General features: G+C 39.0%; 1 protein-coding gene across 7 annotated transcripts in view; it reads right to left on the bottom strand.

Annotated features, from left to right (window-relative positions):
• VRK1 (vaccinia related kinase 1) overlaps positions 1 to 24300 on the bottom strand; it is an 80510-nt gene that overhangs the window by 13681 nt on the left and 42529 nt on the right. For all 7 annotated transcript variants that reach the window (XM_018066423.1, XM_018066425.1, XM_018066427.1 and 4 more), the window contains 8 exons: positions 20495 to 20564; positions 19534 to 19621; positions 15403 to 15511; positions 15192 to 15284; positions 12765 to 12897; positions 11866 to 11986; positions 11512 to 11570; positions 7652 to 7830 (listed from right to left, as the gene is read on the bottom strand). In XM_018066423.1, coding sequence (XP_017921912.1) covers positions 7652 to 7830; positions 11512 to 11570; positions 11866 to 11986; positions 12765 to 12897; positions 15192 to 15284; positions 15403 to 15511; positions 19534 to 19621; positions 20495 to 20564 — 852 coding nt within the window. The remainder of the gene's footprint in view (positions 1 to 7651; positions 7831 to 11511; positions 11571 to 11865; positions 11987 to 12764; positions 12898 to 15191; positions 15285 to 15402; positions 15512 to 19533; positions 19622 to 20494; positions 20565 to 24300) is intronic.

The raw sequence follows: 24300 nt of genomic DNA, 5'->3' as shown, positions 1-24300 counted from the left end.
AGGTCCACTCCCATAGCTTTTGGCTTAATTGGTCTGGGGCGTAAGCCAGGTAGCGGAAGTTTTAGAAGCTCCCAGGTGACTTTAATATGCAGTCAAGGAGGCCACCCCCTGCCTTTCATCTGCACTACAATCATCTGAGGCACCTGTGGTATGGTGCCCTCCCAGATCACAGCATGCAATACACAGCTGGAGACGCCACTGCAGAAGAAAACATAGTCCTCCCCTCAAAAAGAAAGCTCATAAAGTAAACCGGAGGCTTAAAAAGAGATTTTAAAAATTAAAGAAATGAGAAATAAAAGAAAAATAACAGGGAAACCAGATAGCTAATAAGAAGAAAAATAATCATTATTGAATTTTTAAGTATATTACAGAGCTGACCACTAAATGACATGAAGGTCTGGGATGACTATAGATGATGCAAAAGGAACAGACTAAGAATTAAATAAGCAGTTAGACGTGGAAGATGTGTATATTCTCTACACCGTCAGATGCAACCACAAACATCACTGAGGTAAGTAGAAGAGCACCTAAATAAATATAGAGGTATACCATATCCATGGAAGAGAAAAGAATACTGTGACGATGTCAGTTTTTCCCCAAAGTCGATGCAATCTCAATCAAAATCCCATTAGTATTTTTGAGGAAATTAGTAAAATTTATAGGTACAAAGGGCCAAAAATAGAAAGATAATCTCATAGAAGAACAAAGCTGGAGAACTTAACTATCAAATATTACCACAAAGCAGTAGTTCAAGCAGTGTGGCACTGATACAAACACAGGAGAGCAGGCCAGTGGCAGAGAACAGAGCATCTAGAAACACATTCAGCCACGTGTGGCCACCTGAAAAGCAGCTTCCTGCTCTAGGGACACTATGATCTTCCCAGTAAATGGTTCAGATCAGCCAGATAACCAGAGGGTAAACAAACACCAACTCACAACATTCACAAAATCAGATTATGTTAAATTACAGACCTAAGTGAAAAAGACAAAATTTCTTGACAAAATGATGATTGTGAACAAAATCTTTCTAGACTACACAAAGCACTAGCCATAAACACACACACACACACACACACACACACACCAAAAACCCCTGATAAATTAGGCTTCATTAAAGTTAAAAACTTCTGTTCATCAAAGATGTCATATTGAGAGTGAAAAGAAAAACCACAGACTGTATTAAAAAAATGTGCAATACATATATTGTGTATATACAAAGTACTTAACTCAGCCAATCAAAGAAAAGCAGACAACTCTGACATATTTTAATGGACCTGAAATGCACTTCACACACACACAAAAAGGTTAAGACTGATGTGCACATGAAAAGGTGTTCAAAATCAATATTCCCAAGGATATAAAACTAAAACCATAAAGAAATACTAGTAAACATCTACCAAAGTAGATAAAATGAGAAATGCAATAACTAGTGTCAGTGAGCAACTGAGACTCTCCTAAGCTGCTGGTGGGAGAGCAGAGTAGACAGAGCCTTGGCAGGATCTGCTAAAGCTATTAAGCATAAGCTCCTATGCCCTGGTAACTATACTATGTACACACCCAACTTGAATTAATTATGTGTTTCTTAAAAAGAATTTATGAGTGTTTTTAATAGTATAATCGCAATCACCGAAAACTGGAAACAATGCATGTGTCCATGAACAGCAGAAGAAACAAATGAATCATGATACAGTCACATCAGAGTCCCACGTGTGTGCTCAGTCACTGCAGTCGTGTCTGACTCTCTGTGACCCCATGGACCATGGTCCGCCAGGCTCCTCCGTCCATGGGATTCTCCAGGCAAGAGTACTGGAGTGGGTTGCCACTTCCTTCTCCATAACAGAGTACTATACAGGAACAAAAACCAAAAAGACTTTTGCTACTTGCAACATCACAGAAATTCGAAATACAAATGAATCAGACTCAAAAGTGTACAAAACATATGGTGGTACTGCTAAGTTTTTTTTTAAATAGCAAAATGAATTCACAATGTTAGAAGTCATAGTGTTGGTTGTTCCTAATGAAGGGGTAATGGCTGAGAGAGGTTTCAATGAATGATCCACATCTTGATTTAGGGGTCATTTAAATGCATGTGTTCACTTTCGTGAAGTTCAAATTTCTCACTTATTTGTGCACTGTGCTGCACAGGGAGGGCTTCCCTTGTGGTTCAGCTAGAAAATCCACCCGCAATGTGGGAGACAGAGCTGAGTTGCAAAGATCCCCTGGAGAAGGGAAAGGCTACCCACTCCAGTATTCTGGCCTGGAAAATTCCAAGGACTGTATAGTCCATGCAGTCACAAAGAGTCAGATACGACTGAGTGACTTTCACTGCACAGATATAATCTCACTTATTTTAATGGATTTTTACAAATTAGGGACAAAAGATACTTGACAAAACCCAAATAAGACAACGTTCAAAGTAAAGAAATCAATAATGGGATTTGTTGATACAATAGGATTTATTGATTTATTAAGGACAGAAATGGTATGGACTTAAGAGAAGCAAAAGATATTAAGAAGAGGTGGCAAGAATACACAGAACTATACAAAAAAGATCTTAATGACCCAGATAACCATAACGGTATGATCACTCACCGAGAGCCAGACCAGACATCTTGGAGTGTGAAGTCAAGTGGGCCTTAGGAAACATCACTATGAATAAAGCTAGGGGAGACGATGGAATTCCAGCTAAGCTATTTCAAATCCTAAAAGATGATGCTATGAAAGTGCTGCACACAATATGTCAGCAAATTTGGACGACTCAGCAGGGGCCACAGGACTGGAAAAGGTCAGTTTTCATTTCAATCCCAAAGAAGGGCAATACCAATGAATGTTCAAATTACTGCACAAATGCACTCATTTCACATGCCAGCAAAGTAATGCTCAAAATTCTCCAAGCCAGGCTTCAACAGTACATGAACTGAGAACTTTCAGATGTGAAAGCTGGATTTAGAAACGGCAGAGAAAACAGATCAAACTCCCAACATCCATTGGATCATCAAAAAAGCAAGAGAATTGCAGCCGAATATCTATTTCTGCTTCACTGACTATGCTAAAGCGTTTGACTGTGTGGATCACAACAAACTGTGGAAAATTCTTAAAAAGATAAGAATACCAGACCACTTGACCTGCCTCCTGAGAAATCTGTATGCAGGTCAAGAAGCAACAGTTAGAACTGGACATGGAACAACAGACTGGTTCCAAATTGCGACAGGAGTATGTCAAGGCTGTATATTATTAGCTTAGTTAACTTATATGCAGAGTACATCATGAGAAATGCTGAAGCACAAGCGGCAATCAATCAAGACTGCCAGGAGAAGTATCAATAACCTCAGATATGCAGATGACACCACCCTTATGGCAGAAAGTGAAGAGGAACTAAAGAGCCTCCTGATGAAAATGAAACAGAAGAGTGAAAAAGTTGGCGTAAAGTTCAACATTCAGAAAGCTAAGATCATGGCATCCGGTCCCACCACTTCATGGCAAATAGATGGAGAAGCAATGGAAACAGTGAAAGACTTTATTTTCTTGGGCTCCCAAATCACTGAAGACGGTGACTGCAGCCACGAAATGAAAAGATACTTGCTCCTTGGAAGAAAAGCTATCAGAACAAACCTAGACAGCATATTAAAAAGCAGAGACATTACTTTGCTGACAAACGTCCATCTAGTCAAAGCTATGGTTTTTCCAGTAGTCATGTATGGATGTGAGAGTTGGACCATAAAGAAAGCTGAGCACTAAAGAACTGATGCTTTTGAACTGTGGTGTTGGAGAAGACTCTTGAGAGTCCCTTGGACTGCAAGGAGATCAAACCTGTCAATCCTAAAGGAAATCAGTCCTGAATATTCACTGGAAGGACTGATGCTGAAGGTGAAGCTCCAATACTTTGGCCACCTGATGTGAAGAACTCACTCCTTAGAAAAGACCCTGGTGCTGGAAAAGATTGAAGGCATGAGGAGAAGGGGACAAAAGAGGATGAGATGGTTGGATGGCATCACTGACTCAATGGACTTGAGTTTGAGCAAGCTCCGGGAGTTGTTAACGGACAGGGAAGTCTGGTGTGCTGCCGTCCATGGGGTTGCAAAGAGTTGTTCACGACTGAGTGACTGAACTGAACTGAATGGGATTTATAGGGAAAGGAATTCTCAGTAAACACCAAATCCACTTAGATATAGATTTAAGAGCAAACTACCATTAAAGAACAAATGTTATCAACTGCAACAATCTAAATTTATATAGTTAAAATACAGCCTGCTATTCTATCATACAAAAACAGCTAGACAGACCTTCACCAAATTTAGACGGTATATTTGGAGCAATCTGACTTCAATTACAGGCTACATGGTGTAAATTTAATGATGCTGAGGTGTGATCACATCAAAGAGACAGAAGTTGTCCACCAGAGCAGCTGCAGGCCACTGATCGGAGCTGGAAGATCTTTCTTTGCTCTTGTTCAGTTCTTTGTACCATGTTCCAGGCTGAGTGCCAGCAGGAATTTATTTATTATTTATTTAACAATGGTTAATGATTTTTCAGAGGAACTATGGAAAGGTCAACTAGCATCACATAACTTAGAAAAGCAAAAAATTGGAAAGTAGGAAAAAAGGGTACTTGGACATCACTTATAGGGAGCAACAATATATGTTGCTTGAAAATAAAGTTAAAAAACAAAAACAAAAACAAAAACAAATTGTAGGCCCATGCTCTAGACCTAGTCAGCAGATCTCCAGGGATGAGACCCAAGAGATTTCAATGAACAGCTCCTTTTGTTGGCTTGGGCAAGCAACTTAATCAAAACCTTATAAAAAAATAGCTAATGGAGGTATTAATGTCTTTTAACTTGCTGAGTTCTTTCCAGTACATTAAACTGTTCTTAACCCAGATGGGACAGGGAGAAATTCTTTAAGGACAGAACTACATGTTATTGATCCCTGTAGCCCCGGGGACCTAGCCTAGATCAGGTACATAAATTAGACCTTACACATAATTGCTGAACGGTGATTTAAGAGTACACAGTGAATCCAATAACTGTTGGAACTATACCGACAGATCCTAAGTGTGGAGTTCTAATCAACAGTTGAAATTTTTGGCTGCAGTACTTTTAAAGGATAAACTAATACTTAGTATCTTTCTACTTCAGCTTTATGTCAAACCTAAATTCTGTGCTTTAAATAATACCCTTCGGTTATTGAGACCAAAAACAGTTACAAGGGGATACATTCATATTTCACTACAGTTTCTAAATTTACTGTATCACAATCAAGTATGGTTATAAAATACTAGATTGAAGCCTTGCTTCATTTCACTGCTGATCAATTCTTACAGGTTTTGTTTTTTTAAAAACTCTTATCTCTTAGGAATATAAAGAGAAATGTACATTGAATTAATTAAACTCATCCCTTTCAGAGATTTGCTGCTGCTAAGTCGCTTCAGTCATGCCCGATTCTGTGCGACCCCATAGATGGCAGCCCACCAGGCTCCTCTGTCCCTGGGATTCTCCAGGCAAAAATACTGGAGTGGGTTACTACTGCCTTCTCCGTCAGATTTGAGTGTCCTAAATACAAAGAATGTATACTTTTATTTAAGTGTTTTAAAAAATTATGACAGAGGAAAAGAATAAAGAATAAATATGCAATTATAAGGATTAATACAGCTTCTATGACAAAGCATTATACGCAGCTCTGAAATTCTGAAAATCAGAGAAAAAAAAAAAAAAGAGGAATTTCAACTAAATACACGTTCCTAAAAAAGAGATGGAATATACTAATTTCTCAGAGAAGAAAGCTTTCTCTTTTTGGAAGTCCTCAGACTCACAAGCTGGATGAAGCTCTGCTTTCATCTGTTTTAGATGTGGTATATTTAGAATTTATTTGAAGAAAGTGTTCTGATGCTTAAAAACAAAAACTAATTCTTTCATTTTACAAATAAAAAACAAAAGGCTAACAAAATCAACAATTAATCTACAGTTAAATGCCTAACAAGCAGCTTCAGGATCTTACCTAATCTTAACTTTGATTAATTTCTTTTCAATACAAAAACAGTCCTGTGCCAGTTTTGAGGTGGGGAAAAAAAAAAAAAAAAGACAGCAAACCAATGAAGGAAACCTAACGGTTCAGTTTTTTATTCATGTTCTTTCCTTAAATGAAGCTTTATGCATGTAGGGGATGATCTAACAAGAAATTTCCAGCTTTCTGAACTATCCAAGGACACAGAATTATAAGGTCACAGATGTTAGCTCTGCAGCAGACTGACCTATTCAGCTGTAAAGTCAGCCAACCTGGGGAAACAAAATTTTCTCCAGCATGTAGTTACAAACAACAGTGATTTGCACAGGGAAGGGAGATGGCACTGGACAAGTTCTCAGGACAACAGAGTTATTTTTCAATCAGCAAAATTTTAGAGCAAAACACTACAGAAGCCAGCTATAAATATTAATGCACAAAAATCTGTCCTGAGCAAGATGTGAGCTGTATGTTTATACATATATGCAAATTCTAAGTTTACCACCTTCCTGAAAAATCCAACTCAGTCTTCAATTTATCCTCTTCACATAAAACTGGATATGGTTTTCCTCATGGTCGTTGACCACAAAAATGGAATAAGGTGCAATTAAGACAAAACTTATGAAAGCAAGATGTATACATAGATGCATATGTTTAATTCCAGATTCTGTGATGAAATTATAAAGAAATCTACTATTAGCCAAAAAAGTCAAATTTATGATCCAATTTCAAAATTCCTATCTACTCTGTAAATTAAAAAAATTATGAAAAACTTTTAATATGCTGCTTATTTTAAAGGGAGAAAATCTGTTTTTAACTCTTTATCTCAGTTTGGAATATGAGACTTCCAAAAAGTCTACTCGAATTTACAGAGTTAATGACAATTAAAAGTCAATAATGTAAAAATATATTTTTCTTCTAAAAGTAGTCTTCCTTTTTCGTATAAAAGTAACTAACACAATTTCAGATTAAAAAAGGAAAAAGTTAAATCAATAATTATTAAAAATAACCAGTAAGATAATGCATACCTTAAAATCTGAATTTTAAAGTGATACCAGGGGTTATCTACAAGTCTGTACAATACTTCTACCATAGGTTTATTATTTAACATTTCTTTCCAAAAAATTAATCTTCTTATATACAGATACACAGCTTTATGAAGTGACATTTCTGTAAAGAGCAAAATAATGTTTAAATGGGAAATATACCAACAAATAAGGAAACTTTCAAATGCAATTTTCAAATAATAATTTTTCAAAACCAATTTTCAAATGGCAAATACTTGGACCACGCCAATGAACAAGGAAATAGTGAAACATGGGATCAACCGAAAGGGGTGACATGGGAGAAAAGGACACACGGTATGTAAATTGAGTGCTCCACCCAAATTCCTCTGCTAGATAGTAGTATCCCAAGTTAGACTCGTTCAGGGAATTTCTTAACTTGCTACTGGACATAAGAAATACATACTCATTTTTCTAAAACCCTCTATGTATTTTTCCGTATCATAGAGTTTGCTTTTATGTAACGATGATAAATATTTAACTGCAGAGCAATCTGCTATTTTCTTTACTGAGCTACTGGTTTACTTGCCTATATTTGTTGTGAACAGTCACAGGTAACCCAAAGGAAAATTCAATAACAAAACTCACCTTTGCCACTGGTTTTGCTTTCAAACTTCCATTCTCCACAACAGTGAGGTCCAGCTTGCCATCATCCTTACTTCCTATAGCTTTCAGTCCTTGCAAAAGAATATCTCGTAACTTTTGATAAAGAGGTTTTTCGACATAATCCAGTAATTTCACTGTTTCCATGTACTTAGCAATTTCATCTAAAAGAATAACACAATTATTTCGTAGTTTTATCATACATACAACATACTTACCTCTTCTAAGAAGATGATTCACAACTATAGTAACATTAGAATGCAAATATATAGCTTGTTAAATATGTTTTTCTATCACATCTTCATTGAAAGTATGCTTTTGAATTCAGGAATTGTCAGGTAAGTCAAATTTAAAAATGTATTTTTAGATACAATGCAAAAAACATCTTTTAATTCTGACAGTAAGAAAGAAGACAAGCTTAAAATTTAAATATATATAAAAACAATTACTAATGTAATTTTAACGCTACTTTTTAAAAGGACCTAAAATAAATATTATGAAGTAAAATGTGCTTAAGTACAATAAACATCACAGCCAGAATTTTTTTTTTTCCCCCACAGAAGCCATTAGTTCTACAGAAGACAGCTGCATTTTTTAGGTAAATGAAAAATAAAACATGAAGATCAGGTTGAAAAAAAGAAACACAAGCAAGGCCTGGTTGTCCCATATAAGAGAAAAACCAATTTGTGAATGATAAAATGTCTACTGTACACTGAGGCAGAACCAAACCCATAAAAAGAAATCTTACTAGTCAAGATCAACACCTCTCAACACCCATCTAAAAATCCACCTTTGGGTTAATGACTCATACATGTATATGCCCAGTCCAGCCTTTCCACTGACCTCCAGACTTGTGTATCCACTGACTTCCACTGACTCATATACTGGTTCTGTAACTGGCATCTCACATCCCAACCAAATCCAAAATCCTGACCAACCCCTAAAACCTGCTCACCCTACGGTTTTCTCTGTCTCAATTATAGAAAATCCCATTCTCCCGGCTCCTCAAACCCTCCTCCCACATCCAATAAATCAAGATATTATGTCAGTGCTACACACACACACACACACATTCATTCATTCATTCATTCATTCAGACATTTTAAGTACCCACCACATGTCAAGCATGATTCTAAATACTCAGGTACATGAGAAAAAAGAAACGAAAATCCTTCCTTTCAACTTTCTTAATCTGACAAAGGGGATCTACAGAAAACCGAAAGCAAACGTCACCGAGTGTGGTGAAATACTGGACTTCCCTTCTGACAGAAGAACAGCAAGGAAGCCCATCTGCACCATTTCCATGCTGCCTGAAGTCCTGCAGCTTTTAGCCGGTACAGGAAGGCAAGAAAAGAAACAGACGGCACTGAGCGGAATGGACGATGCAAAACGGCTTATTCACAACGTGAGAGTGCATGTAGAAAAGCCTAAGGAATCTATCAAAAACCTTCTAACCAATAGGTAAAGTTAACAGAATCACAGGACATAAAGTATTTAAAAATCTATTTTACTTCTATACACTAGCAACAAGCAACTAGAAAAGTAATAAAAACATATCACATACAATACCATCAAAAAGCATCAAATACCTACAAACCTATATAATGAAAGATGGGCAAGATTTTTCCCAAATGAAAACTATAAAACACAGATCAGAGACACTGACACCAAATTCAATGGAAGCTACAAAGTATCAATTGTATAAAGATGCCAATGCTCCCCAATTAGTCCAGAGTCCCTGCGATCCCACTCAAAACTTCAGCACACTGCAGAGGGAGAGGATATGTGTGACAGTGACAAGGTGACTCTGAAATGTACAGATATACAAAGGACCACACAAATCAGCAAAGTCAAGTTTAAGGAAGAAAAAGTGCCAGAGGACTTGAACTACCAGAGAAAGCTACAGTAATTAAGACAGTGTGCCCCAAGAACAGAAAAAAAAAACAAAAACTACTATGAAAGAGCCCAGAAATGGACTCACAGATTCACACATGATTGAACACAAAGGTGGCATCACAGAGCAAGGCTGGTCTTTTCAAGAAAGGCCGCTGTTAACACTGTGAACTATGAGAGGTGATAGCAGTGTTAAATCATGTTCATCTTAGTAATCGGTCTCCAGTCTACACGTACAGGCAGATCTCGGGAGACACCGCGGGTTAGCTCCAGACCACCGCAATAAAGCAAGTATCACAAAAAAGCAAGTCACCTTTTCTGGTTTCCCAGTGCACTGAAAAGTGATGTCTATGCTACACTGCAGTCTATTATGTGTGAAATAACACAATATCTAAAAAAATGTACATACCTTAATTTAAAAAACACTATTGCTAAAAAGTGGCCACCATTATCTGAGCCTTCAGTGAGTCATAATTTTTTGCAATAATATCATTGATCACAAATCACCAAAAGAAGTATAATAATAATGAAAAAGTTTAAAATATTGTGGGAGTTACCACAATATTTGACACAGACAGGAAGTGACCAAATGCTGTTGGAAAAATCGGCACCAACAGACTTACTCAACATAGGTGGCCACAAACTTTCAATTAGTAGGAAAAAAACCACATCTGCAAAGTGCAGTAAAGTGAATCGCTATAAAATGAGGCACGCCTACACAGAAAATCATCACATTATAGAATTATATTTGTCAATTATTCCTCAATAAAGTTAAAAATAAAAACATTAAACAAATGTAACAATGGGAATGAATTTCACAAATGCAGTATTGAAAGAAAAAGACCACCACCAGAAACTAGAACATTAAAAATCCCTGTCCTCATGAAATCTGTTTTGTTCACTCTATGATTCCATTTCCATATAGCTCAAAGAGAAATCCTTGACGCTGCAAGTTGTGCTAGTGATTCATTAGGCCAGAGGAAGAGGTTGGTGACTGGGAGAAGGCAACAGGGAGCAAAGCTGAAAAAGCGCTAACATTCCACTTCCAGATGTGGTTGATAGGCTGCAAATTTAAACAGCTTAAGCTCACGGTAGACCTCCCTGAAAAGGAGACAACTGAGCAAAGGCTTGAGAAGACCCAAATATATCCAGACTGACCACTGCTCACACCTGCACTGCTACTTCCCTTGCTAGGATTAAGGCAGGAGGCTCCTAACCGGCTCCTATTTGTACCCGGCCTTGCCTCCTTAGCGGTCAATCTTCAAGACAGGAGCTGGAGAGAGTTCCCTTAAAGACAGACAGTTCACATCCCTCCTTCCCTCCACACCTCATGCACTCTTGCTCAAAGTAAAAGCCAAAGCCCGTGATGGCCTAGATGCAGGCATCAGCAGGCACTCATGTTCCTTCCGCGTGGACACGTTCTTCCCCAGAGCTCACTCCCTGTCTCCTTCCCACAGCTGCTCAAATGGCACCTCCACAGGAGGACCATCCCAGGCCACTCTATTTACAGTAACAACCCACCCCATCCCTCCAATTCTATTTCCTGTGTTTTTCGTTTTTGCCACAGTAATAATCATGCAATAAACTGTGCAATTTCCTCACTTGTTTACTGTCTACCTTTCCCAACTAGAGCTTCATGAGGACAGGAGTTTTTATGTATTTTGTTCACTGATGTATCCCTAGTGCCTAGGAGAGTCTGAGGCACAAAACAGAGCCTCAACTAAGAAGACAGCTGCATTACTGAATGAAATGTGGGTCCTTGACCGAAAGCACTGAATAACAACTGAGTAAGGCCACTTGTGGGAAGGCCTACGCGAGCAAGGCTCCAGTGAGATGGTTACATTTAACGACACCGAAGCTCTTACATTAAGGGTTGTTAGTCTACGGACCTCAGGATGCTTTTCCTCTCAGAAAACAAAATCCTTATGAACGCTGAAGAAGTCTTTTCTTACCCGGCTTGTTTTTCTCAGGAAAACATTTGTCCATCAAACTTGCAATATTTTCTCTGTATCTGTTAAAAATGAAAAGAATGAGCTACTGTTTGATGCTTGATGCCATGGAAAGTCATTAATACTTAATAACAGCAAAGAGCACATTAAGCAGCACTGTGCTGTCCTAAATACACTTACGAACATTCTTCCGAAATAAATTCAACAAAAATAAGTGCAAGGAATCTTACTGTTAAACAAGTACTTTCTTATTTCTACATTAGTGTCAGTTAAAGCTATAGCCCTCGTGAAGAAGTTCTGACCAAACATCTGCCTCATCGTTTTGCCTGAAATAATTTACTGTAAGTTTTCCTTTACCTGATTTTGGAATCTCTAACGTAGTTAGGATCTTTCAAATTATCTTCCCATGGCAGATGGCCACTAAGCCACTGGATCATGCAATAACCAAGGATTTCCAAGTCACCGCGTCTTGATGGCGCTGTGAAACAAAAGAAGCAGATTCAGCACAGTGAAATGATGTTTAAGGCAGAATTTCAGGTATATCTAAGGCAATAAGGTAAAAAGAGTCAACCCTATGGTCTTCTTTTTCATCATACAATCTTGACTCCATTTTGAAAAAAAACACCAAATACTGGGCAGTATCAAAGAACTCATTTACCTCCGACTAATAATTTACTTTATAACCCAAACTGGCAAAACTCTACAATTTCAAACTGAGACTACCAGTCTACGAAATAAATTATAAAGCAATGACACATTTAATAGTGCCCTTGGAAAATGTGAAGATATTAAAAATGCTGCAAGCTATTAAGAAGCCCAGAGAACTGGGGGTTTTGGCTCCTCCACAGTGTTGGACACAGGAAAAAAAGAAACAACGGCTGAAGAAATAGGCCAGCTGAATGAGTGACAAAGTAAGTCTACTGGTTACAAAGTTGTAGCTGCATAATAAAACACAGACCTCTCTGGGGGAAACCCCCAGCATTCCAATTGAGCTAAAGCAAAGCAAAAGAAGCCTTACTGCAGCTGACTGCACTACTTCGCCACCGACCCGTCACGACCTCTGAAGGTCAGAGGAAGACAGGGAGCAGGTGCCCTGTCCCTCAGACGCAGTAGCCTGAGCTCTCTCTTCTTCCCCTGCCCCATCCTGCCTCTTCAGTTCTGATCCGTCTGCTTATCTACTACTGCAGGATGAAGAGCCACAGGAGTTCAGTGGAAAGCACTGGCGCTGTAGCTAAGGTTCAGTGCCTCGGACATACCCACACCGTTGTGCGCGTCGATGCTGGTGAATTCAACTGTGCCATCATGACATCTTTTGGGGTCTTCTTTATATTCTTTATGAGTCCCTTCTGGGCAGTATCGATAAGCAAGGCCATAGTCTACCAAGTACACCTATAAATGTCCAAGCACCAAGACAAATTAAAGCCTGCAAAGCTCAGAAACAGAGTACTGTCACTGGAGGGCAGACTCCGCCACAAAGCCACACTATGACACCCCACGTGTTTGATCCAATACCCGAACAACATCAAGTTCTTAATTCTGAAGTACCTTTTATTTAAAGAAAAACATTAAATGACCATGTAGCTACAGCGCAGATAATACCAGCTGACTTTCCTACGCAAGTGTGTGCTTTACTTGTAATCATCTTGTCTCCTCAATTTGAGCAAGGATCATAAATCATACACTTTTTCTTATGGCATCGAAAACAAAACTGAGCAGAGTAAACCATCAATACTTGTCGCAATACAACTGCCACACACTGAGCGCAAGTGCTAACTTAGCTGACACGTGGCATGTTAGTTTTCCCTCTCTTTACTTATAGAATAATCAAGTATCAATTCACTTCATAAAAATATTTTCAAGATTATAATGATGACCTGAAGAACTTTTAGATGAGGCTCTTAGGTACATTTAAATATTATATGTTAAAGTCAAGTCTTCATAATTAAAACTAAATTTTAATATAATGTATACACATATCTATGGGCATGTACATGTACATCTGATTAGCATACAAAGCTAATAAATTTGGCTTTCCTCTGTCCCAGAGCCACATATTACATCTCCAACTCCGGGTAACTGTCTCGCAGATGTATGCATCTGGTCACAGGAGGGAAGTGAAGTAAAAATATGGGTCTGGATTGAGCACATACATCTAATACTAAAAAAATTATCCCATCCAAAGCGTATGCCCAAAGGATAACCAAGCTGCAAAAATATCTCCACCCGAACAAAAGGCAGCATGTTTCAGTCAACTATAAAGAGAAATTATATTTGTATTTATAAGTCTGGTCTACTTCAATTAACGGAATCCTTTCCCTTCAGGTTCTTAGCTATGTATTGTTTGCTTGCTTGCTTATTTTTAACATAAATGCAAATAAAGTAAGTTGCCTGGAGATTCTGTGGCTGCCTTTAGGATTTCTCCATTAGCCTGCTCTAACCAGCAACTTTCTTCTATGGTACCTATATAGCTCCTTACAGCCACCGTAACAGAGAGAAGGAAGGGGAGGTCAGGAAAAGAAAGAGGAGCCAAAGGAGAAAGGGAAAGCTAAGCAAGAGGAATTCAAAATCAGGCCTAAGACAAAGAAGAAAAAAGTAAAGTATATTGACTTAACACACCTAAAATGCCTAAGTATCCCTTTCTTTCACAAGCTCAAGTTAAGAAGTGAGAACATATATGAAATGGATTAAATATAGAGGCCCAACTATGACTTCAACTAAACCTGTGTTGAAGAACTCTTGAGAGTCCCTTGGACTGCAAGGCGATCCAACCAGTCCACCCTAAAGGAGATCAGTCCTGGGTGTTCATTGGAAGGACTGATGCTGAAGCTCCAATACTCTGGCCACCTCATGTGAAGAGCTGACTCACTGGAAAAGACCCTGATGCTGGGAAAGATTGAGGGCAGGAGGAGAAGGGGACGACCGGATGACATCACTGACTCAATGGACATGGGTGTGGGTGAACTCCGGGAGCTGGTGATGGACAGGGAGGCCTGGTGTGCTGCGGTTCATGGGGTCGCAGAGTCGGACACAACTGAGCGACTGAACTGAACTGAAACCTGACTTTTACCAAAATCATGGAGTCAGCTTCAAGAAAATTATAAACCCCTCTAACTCCAACTAAATTGACCCAAAAAAAGGTATAACATCAGCTTTTCTCTTTTCCTTAAAAAGTGAAAATTACAAAGTCAATGTAATAAGCTTAAAAAATGCATATTTGAATTCCAAACCCTATACAAATTTAGACAGCTAAGATATTTCTGTAAACCAATTGATTTCAATAATCAACATGTTAAAGAGCAAATTTTCCGAGTAGCAGAACACTTACATTTGATGGATCTCTTGAACAAAGGAAACAAAAAAGGTGACAGAGCAGACAGGCGAGCGCACTCGTCGTGCACTGCGCGATTCAAGCTCCCACCCCCAAATAACTACTTGGAATTCATTCTGTATCACAAGTACTTCTTCTGAATATTATTTAGGGCAAAACAGCCACCTTGATAAAGTGCCAACAAATCGCATCAAAAACGTAGAATGTTAACTAGATAAAAGTGTCAGGAAGAAATATTATTATTACCATATCTACTTCAAAGTAAAACTTCTGCATGGGTTCAAAAGTTCATAGCAACTCTATTTGTTTTCAAACAACAGGTTTTAAACAGTAGAAATTAAAGTTATAAAGCTACCTGGTCAGGATTCTTGTAGCTGAGAAGAAGATTTGAGGCCTTGATATCTCCGTGTACATACTCATGCTCATGAATATATTCCAGAATATCCAGCTATAAAGCATCATATACAATAAATTAATGCAGTACCTGACACCAACCAGCAGAGGACCAAGCGTCAACACAACTAGCCTTTACTGGATTAAAAACGAGAAGAATGTAGCTCACATACAATTCTTAAGCTTAGCTGCAAGACAGTTTTCCGAGAAAATCTTTTGGCATTTGCTTCATATATTTTCTGAAGGTCACTCCCAAAGCGATCTATTATCATAAATCTGTAACTAAAGACAAACAAGAAAAGTCAATGAACAAAATGTAACTCAGGAAAACCTACTCTGCCATGAGTACTCTCCTTTCAAAGTAATTTTTGTCAAGGCAATGTTTAGTAAGAAAGTAAAAAGCGAAAGGAAAGAAAGACATCTGAAACTAGTTCTTCCAATGAAAAATCTGAAGAGCTGCAAGGGCTGTCCTGGTTTTGCCTTTTATCTTAGGGGCCTCCTGGTCTCAACAAGTTACATGATACCATATTCAATGCAAGGAAAAAACACCCACAGAGAGAAGACAACAGATGCTTTATGGTAAAGATAATAAAGATAAAATAATCTGAGTAAGGCTAATATCACTGATTTTTGTCATAGTTAAAGTTAATTTATGCTTCGGGATATCAGCTTCCTGTCTCTGACTGTTCTCTATTTTTAAGGGACATTTTAGCAGTATTACATTCTGTTAAAATCAAGACTGTCAAGAGATGCTGTCACAAAAGCTAAATGCAATAAAACTGCCTAGATGGTACAAAAGAACTGTATACTAAGTGCTTGACAGATAAGATTTGGGGAACAGTAAATGTACCAGAAAAACATGAAGATTTTCAGTTTTGCCACAAAAGCAACTCTGTCACCTTGGCTGAGTCACACTTCTTGTTTGGGCCCCAATTTCCACAGGTGTCAAACGGGACAGTGGGGCCTCACGCCTTCTAAGGTCTTTCCCAGCACCCAAACTCTACAATTCAGCAACTAAACATGTCTTTCTGTATGCTGCGTATACAGCACACTTCAGGGCACTGGAAAGCAGCACCTGGTCGCGGTGAGATGGTTCATCTTTTGCTCTGTGAGCCACTTTTATCTTTATTCTGAGCTGTCTAGTTAAACCATTCAATAAATCAATAAAAAAACCAAGATGTATCAAACACTCAAAATGTATGAAGCTATTTTCTAATGGGAATAAGATTAATAATCACTGTAACAACAACAGCTGGCATTTACTGAAATATGAGAACGGCCCTATTCTAAGCACTTTAGATGTATTAATGTCAGTGCATTTAAACCTCCCATCACCCTGATGAGGCAGGCACCCCCAGGAGCCCCATTTTACAGCAGAAGAAAACTGATCATTAGTCATTTGTCCTCTAGGAAGTGGTGAATCCACGTTTTTGACCACCACACTAAATATATCAAAATAAATAAACGTAAGTAGGACACAAAAATCTTACTTACATATTTTACGTTTCTAAGATAAAAGTACAGCATGACAATTCTATAGGAAAAAGGAAGAGCTAACAGTTAAAAGGCAATATGCCAAATAAAAAATCCACGATTCTACCTATTCTTGAGCTGGAAAAGAATTAGAGATCCTTCTAAACATCTTTTAATAAAATAATTAACATTTATAGAGGCAAAGTTATTTGTCCAAAGTCACATAATTAGTCAGTGGCAAAATGTCTTCGGTTTTCTAAGACCTTCAGTACCCCGACCTCAAACATAGTGAGGGGGGAACAGTGACGCTGACTGCCTGATTTCCTCTGTGCAACAGGTTTTGAGAGGTTGAGGGAGGAAACCAAGGACACATGGATGTGTTTGTTTTTACAAATGAGTGATATCATTGTGTAATTATTATAAAATAACATGTAGGTAACAAAAATGCAGCCTCTGCTGACACTTTGAAAGGGAGCTGAAGCACACGTGGTTTAATTCTATTGGAGATCTATCAACACATCCCAGGACGGGAGCTCTGTCTTTATTCACAGATCACCCCACCGCTACTCTCAACAATTCCTCCCTCTTCTCACCATGCCTGAACTAGCCACAGCAAATGAAGCAAGATTCTGTATACTGCACAGAAATCTTTACCACGTTCTTCCACAAAATTATTTCTACCACTGAGCACTAAAAGAAAAGCTACTTCCAAGTAACATCTCTAAAGCAAAACCACCGATGTATACTTTCCTGGGGACTTGAATAAAACAATGCAAATAATGGGAATCTATAAATCAGCATAAATGATTTAATAACGATAGCAGCTAACATTTTTACGAGCCTAACACTGTGCTAAGCACTATAGTCACATCACTTCAGATGAGTTACAGGAAGAAGTAAGGACTTCTGGCAGGGGAGGAGGGCAGGAAGGAGTCTTACTTTCTTTTTTTTTTAAACTTTTGTAAGAACTAAAATGATTATTTCTTAAGAGCTTCAACCTAAAAAGTAAATCATTACCTTCCGGGTGATGTACTTTCCCATTCAGAAGATATCTGCAGCCAACTCTATGTCACAGAAGACATGGGCTCAGTGGCAAGGTCACCAGGAGTCAATGGGGGGTCAGCTGTGCCTCAAACATGTCTGTTCCTTGTTTAAGCACCTGCAGCAGCTTCCAGCCACTCACCGCACACAGGCTCCGAAGAGCCCTTTCTTCCGTGTCTTCCATTACCTGCCTCAGCCTCTTTCTCCAAGTCATTTCCTTCTCTTTGTCATGTGTGTGCAATCACCCTTTCTTTGTTAAAGACCGATGGCCACAAGGCCACCCCGAAGCCCAGACGCTTACTCTGCCCCCATGTTCAGGTCACTCCCCGCTGGAGATGCTATTCCTCGTCTACAGTGCTTCTCTCAACCAGCAGTTCTTAATATTTACGGGATTAAAGACCCCTTTGAGAGTAAAGCTAACACTCACACGTATTCTAACAGCTTTACATGTAATACTCTTTATTATGTGGGTAGGTGTTACTCAGCTTCATAGATGTGGTAACAGAGGCAGAAAGGAGTAACGTACCCAGTCACACACATTTTAAGGGGCAAAACACAGATTTGAAACCAAGTGTCTGTGTCTAGTCTGCTCTATACTATTTCTCTAAAAAAATTTCATGAAAACTACAGAAACTTGTCCCAGCAAAACTATAACAAAATACTATCTGGCCATTCCCTGGAGTTGCCGGGCTCCCTGGGTTCCAGGATCAGAACTTCCTGGTGCAGAGTGCTGGCCGCCCACCAGCAGCTCCTCTGATCTCCATCTTGCCCAGCGGAGCCCCGCTCAGGTTCAGGCTCTCTAGCCTTTCCTCTGTCTCATCGCTGTGACCACCCTGCCCTTGCCAGTGGCTGGTTTAAGAATGAGCACTGATAAAACTCCAACAAAGAAAACATGGAGGGACGTCGGCCACAAGACCCTTGGCAATGGTTTCCCTGCCAGGAAACTGAAACTCAAGAGAAGCAACCCTATTTTCTGCTGTGGGGGGACTGTTTGCATGTGAAGTCTAGAAATAGGCAGTCACCATGAGACTGCACAATGGAGAATTAACAGAGAACAAAGCCAAGATAAAGGAACCCAGGCACTTGATGGTGACTTTAAGAGAGCTGAGCCAGTTTTATCTTTACCTGCAGCTGAGAGCATCCTAACCAGTACATCCCAGTTCCAATCAAATCAACTCGCCAAATCTCAGCTACCAGCATTGCTAAATGACACTCTATTCATTCAATCAAATATTTTTTAAAGTGTCAATTATGCATCAAAAGCATTGGAGGTTTCCTCCAACTCAACTCTGCCAACAATGTCCTCTCCTCTCTGAATTCCTAAGACACACACAAGGCAGAATCACACAATTTGGCACTTAAACTGGTCTCTGGTTGTTTCAAACAACTTTGCTTTTCTCATCAGCTAGACTGAAATCTCATCAAGGTGGGCAGATTATACTGATGTCTCTAACAGGAAATGCCATATTGAAGCCCGAGGGCTCCCTCTGACATAAGCAACATGAAGTTTTCTCTTTGCTTATTCATTATTAAGAGGAAAAAAATAACGCAGGCACATTTGGCTTTGTGTTCCTACTCGTCAGCTGAGTTCCAGGCAGCCGCTACCACTTGGGACAAGCCCCCCAGATGAGAGAGAACACCTTGTTCATCTCGGCAGAAGGCACTCCACACACCCAGGTGAAGGCCAAGCAGTACTGTAGGGAGGCGCTCAGTACATAACTCTTGACTAATCAAACTGAACAATAAATGCTCAAAACGGGAGGAGAAAAACAAAACACGCATGTTTTTACCTTTTTCCATTTTTGTCATGTAGACCAGACCCCCAATACTTAGGGACACCCAGGTACTTCAGTTTATGGGTACGAATCCATTTCTGAACTACAAGTTAAAACACATGCTTGTGATTTCAGTTTTGTTATACATAAGCAGGTTTTTATATCTTCAAGAACAGAATGTGTAAGAGTCCACCTTAATTCACAAAAAATAAGTGAGCAGTACATAATAAGCAATAAATGAAAAGTACTTTACAACTGAAACATTTTTATTAACCTACAAAATTGTGCTATCTTGCCCTAACTGTTGTCTTTAAAATGAAAAATCTGCAAAAGACATTTTTTTAAAAAGTCAAACCACAGTACTGCCATTAAGATTAATATCTCCAATTACCTAAATGTTTACTTATTTCCAGAGTCTTACTTTTTATCTCATTCTAAAGGTCCTCAGCCAGGAAATCAAGCTCGAGGAGAGACAGAGCCTCTAGAGAGATTCCCAAACCCAATACCAGCCTACCAGGAGACTCCCTGGATCTGCAGAGGGGATGGAACAGGAGAAGGGGACAGGACAGGCAGGATCAGGGGAGCGGGAAGACATCTTGCCCTCCCCCTTGGCAGTCTGTTCTAGTTCATCGTGATGGCAACCCTACAAGTCATGGTCTCCAGAACTGAGGAAAACACTCAGAAGAAGGTTTGGAGATCCCTGAGCCATTCTCATGGATTAGGGCTAACTCTCAGTTTTTAACACTATGTCCTAAATCACATATTATTTATTAACTCTGTATTATCAAGATAAGTGAAATCTTATCACAACAAATCCATTAAGAGATCAAAATTCTTTCACACAAATCTCATTAAGTATAATCTATCTATAAAGTAAAAATTAACAAAACCATACTGCTCTCATCTTGGCTTAAAACAAAAAACAAAACCAGTGGTCATTTTAAAAGTGCAAACACATGTGTACTGTATTTCTTACTTTGTTCTGGTTTGGCAGCTCGCTGGTAGAACTTTAATTCAGTAAAAAGAGGTCCATTATCACTGGGTTCCTTAAAATAAAAGAGTTCATTAGTACACACATTAGTTAAAATCACTGAGTAATTTTCAATGAACCTTCAAAAAACACTAATGTATCAATTTTTCTTTCCAGACTCTTTGTGACCCCATGGACTGTCCCCCTACCAGGCTCCTCTGTCCATGAATTCTCCAGGCAAGAATACTAGAGTGAGGAGCCATTCCCTTCCTCAGGGTACCTTTCCAACAGGAACCGAACCTGGGCTTCCTGCATTGTAGGCAGATTCTTTTACCATCTGAGCCACCTAGGAAGCCCTCTTCCAACAGTGTGATTTTGATATTTCAGTTTATAAACTGTGTTTGAGACTAAGTAAAATGCTTGGATATGTTTCAGATAGTCTCAGAAGAGTCCATAAGTCTTGTATTTCTCAGGGTTCATTTCTACATGTGGTAAACTATACAAAATCAGATATATAGCTTAATCTTTGCAGAAATTTAAGAAAAATTGTTAACCTTATTTTCACCATTATTACACTGTCTCTTAAGCAAAGATCAGCAACCATGTTAACTGTTTCACCAAGGGGCTACAAGATTATTTCTGAGATTTAACAAAAATTTCAACACTTCATTTAACCCATTAGTGGCAAAATCCCATTCCTTTCCTATTTCTCATTACAGTTATATCTAACTGGCAGGAAACCAATCTGATCACCAAGACAAGTGTTCTGGAACCCCAGAGCAAGCAAACATGTCCACGTGACTAGATCCTTTGTTTTCATTCCTATGATTTTCAAGGAGGGAACCCTGCAATTTATTCCCCGCATGGTAATTTAAAGTTCAGAGGGGAACGAGGCTCAACAAGCACGTTTTCCACCAATGTTAGTGAACTATACTCATTTAAGGAATATGAACAGTCAAAATTATTTGTAAAGAGGCTTACATTCATAAAAAAGTACTTGAAAAATAAGAAACATCAGCCTGTTGGGAGTTTTGCCTAGCTAAATAAATCTGGGATGGTGGGAAACATAATTTTGTGAACTTTCTAAATAGTAAATTTGGCCTGATTAAAACTGATCAGTATTTAATGTTTGATAGTTCATGTTGATATTACCTTAATTATTAACAGTCTAAAAAATTTTGAAAAGTATGAAAGTTTCAAATAAGGAGGCTAATATTTCTAAACTAATTTTGGGGCTGTTTTCTTTTGGAGAAGTTCAGGAAGAAAGTCATTTCAGTCAGAATGTCTGTGTAACCGGACTTCCAGGGTCAGCAGAGCATTAGAAGAAGCGGTAAGGGAAGTCTACTACCATACCAGAGAGAAAATTTGCAGAAATATGTAGATTTCCACAAATATGCAAATACTTAACGTATGTTCACGTTTTCTTTATTCAAGATACTCTCACTGTCAGAGAAGTTAATTTTGCTCCTTAAAGTTTAAACAAAACTACTCTAAATACACAGTTTAGTATCTCAGATTTCCTGTTATTCAGAAGAATAGAAATCCCTAGTTTAAGTACTTACAGGAAGATTGATTAGACAATATGCAGAGTCAGGCAGTAGCCACTAAGAATAAGTATTCCACAGCAAAAGAGCAACATACATAATACTGGTATCACAACCGGAAAATAAGCTAGCCTTATTTGTTACAGGCAAGCTTTGGAAGAGACTGGTATACAAGGGCTGTATACCATGTCTTAAGAAGCAGAAACTAACCAATATACTAAGGTGTGCCAAATCACTACCTGTGGACTCACAACCACAAGTTTTGCCATAACCTGTAGTTTTTTCCTTGCAGCAATGGGAGCCAGGCAGACACTTGTGAATGCTTAGAGCCCATGGCTGAGAACAGGCCTGCAGCAGGAGTAACAGACTCAGTGTAAGAAATGGAAATTCAGGAGAGGAATTTTGGGAAGTTACTCTCCAAAGGCTAACTTTTAGAGTAGCTCATAACTCAGGTTTGAAAGGAGTTTCCTAAGACACATTCCTGGCTTATTACCATCTGTATAAAATTCTGATTTATTCAGTTTCAACCTATGTCATATCAACTTTAATTTTCAAGCTTTCCTTCAGGCAATAATTTATTAAACTTATAATAATAAGAATCAACCTATATAAATCAAGCTATTATATTGAAAGTCCCATTACAATAAAGACTCTTTGATCTCATTTCATCCTTTTTTCTAATTCAATAAAATTCCATTATAACAAAATAAAGGACCTACTTCCTTGGCATTGCACTCCAGCCAAAGCTAGCTATTTCTGTTGAAGAAAATACCTTAACTCATAACTAAAAATTTTATTAACATACTTCAAATCTAAAATACTTTGCCAACTCTATAATAGCCAAGATTTAGAAAAGAAATTGGGACTGACATTTTAACTAGAATATCACTAAACGTTTCCTTAAGACTTCTAAGTGTCAAAATGAAGATGACAACAGAAAAAAAATTAAAATGTGATATATTTCAACAGCACCATCTAAAAGCAACTGGCTGCCATTTAAAAATGAAGCTGTATAAAGTTTCTCCTTCCTACCAGAAAATTATGATATATGAATTGAAAATTCAGGTCACTTCTCATAACATCAGTGTGGGAAATTAAACATCAGTCTTCAACTTCTTTCCAGAGAACTTCAGACTACAGATATCTATTAGTACACGCCGGGAACAGACTGTAACATAAAGAACTGTTAGAATACAAGATCCCAAAGCCTGACCTCTACCCCCAGTTTTGCTACTAGCTCAGGACATGACCACAAAGGGGGGCTGAATGAAGTAATCCATTATACAATCTGTTAATAAGGAAACACAGAAGGAGGGATTTCTAGTGGTCCACTGGTGGTCCAGTGGTTAAGAATCCACCTTGCAGTGCAGGGGACAGGGGTTCAATCCCTGGTGAGGGAACTAAGATCCCACATGCCGAAAGGCAACTAAGCCCAGGCAGCACAACTAGAGAGAAACTTGCCTGCCACTACAAAAGAACACGAGTGCCACAACCAAGACCCCATGCAAATAAATCAGTATTAAAAAAAACCACAAACACAGAAAGACGTTTTCCTCCTTGCATTATCCAATTTACCATTTCTCTCTGCACGTTTACTTTCCTGAAATAAAATACAGAGAGTGTCTCTCAGGTCTCCATCACAGGTGACCCAGCACCGTGAGTCCAGGACCACTCCCACAAGTCAGTAAGGGTTAACCAGACACGGTCACTGAGGAGGACAGAGACTATACCTGCTGCTGCTGCTGAGTCGCTTCAGTCGTGTCCGACTCTGTGCAACCCCAGAGACGGCAGCCCACCAGGCTCCCCCGTCCCTGGGATTCTCCAGGCAAGAACACTGGAGTGGGTTGCCATCTCCTTCTCCAATGCATGAAAGTGAAAAGTGAAAGTGAAGTCGCTCAGTCGTGTCCGACTCTTAGCGACCTCATGGACTGCAGCCTACCAGACTCCTCCGTCCATGGGATTTTCCAGGCAAGAGTACTGGAGTGGGGTGCCATTGCCTTCTCTGGAGACTATACCTAGCATATACCTACACATCTATCTTAAATGTGTTAGTCGTTACTTCACTTCAAGACCAAATGTAAGAAATGCGTGGATTAGTGTTTGGAGTTCTTGTGCATACCCGTTAACACTGCGAGCGCAATGATCAAATGTTCTAACCAGTCCTCCACACGGAGACAGCAAGCCTACCAGAAGCACAGGGCACCTGGTGACCCCCGGGAATAAAAGGATCACAGGCAAAGGTAAGCATGGCATGGGCACAGAATCCCA

This window comes from Capra hircus, chromosome 21, assembly GCF_001704415.2.
Source record: "Capra hircus breed San Clemente chromosome 21, ASM170441v1, whole genome shotgun sequence".
In the NCBI taxonomy this organism is placed as follows: Eukaryota; Metazoa; Chordata; class Mammalia; order Artiodactyla; family Bovidae; genus Capra; species Capra hircus.
This window is presented reverse-complemented; position numbering and strand designations above follow the sequence as displayed.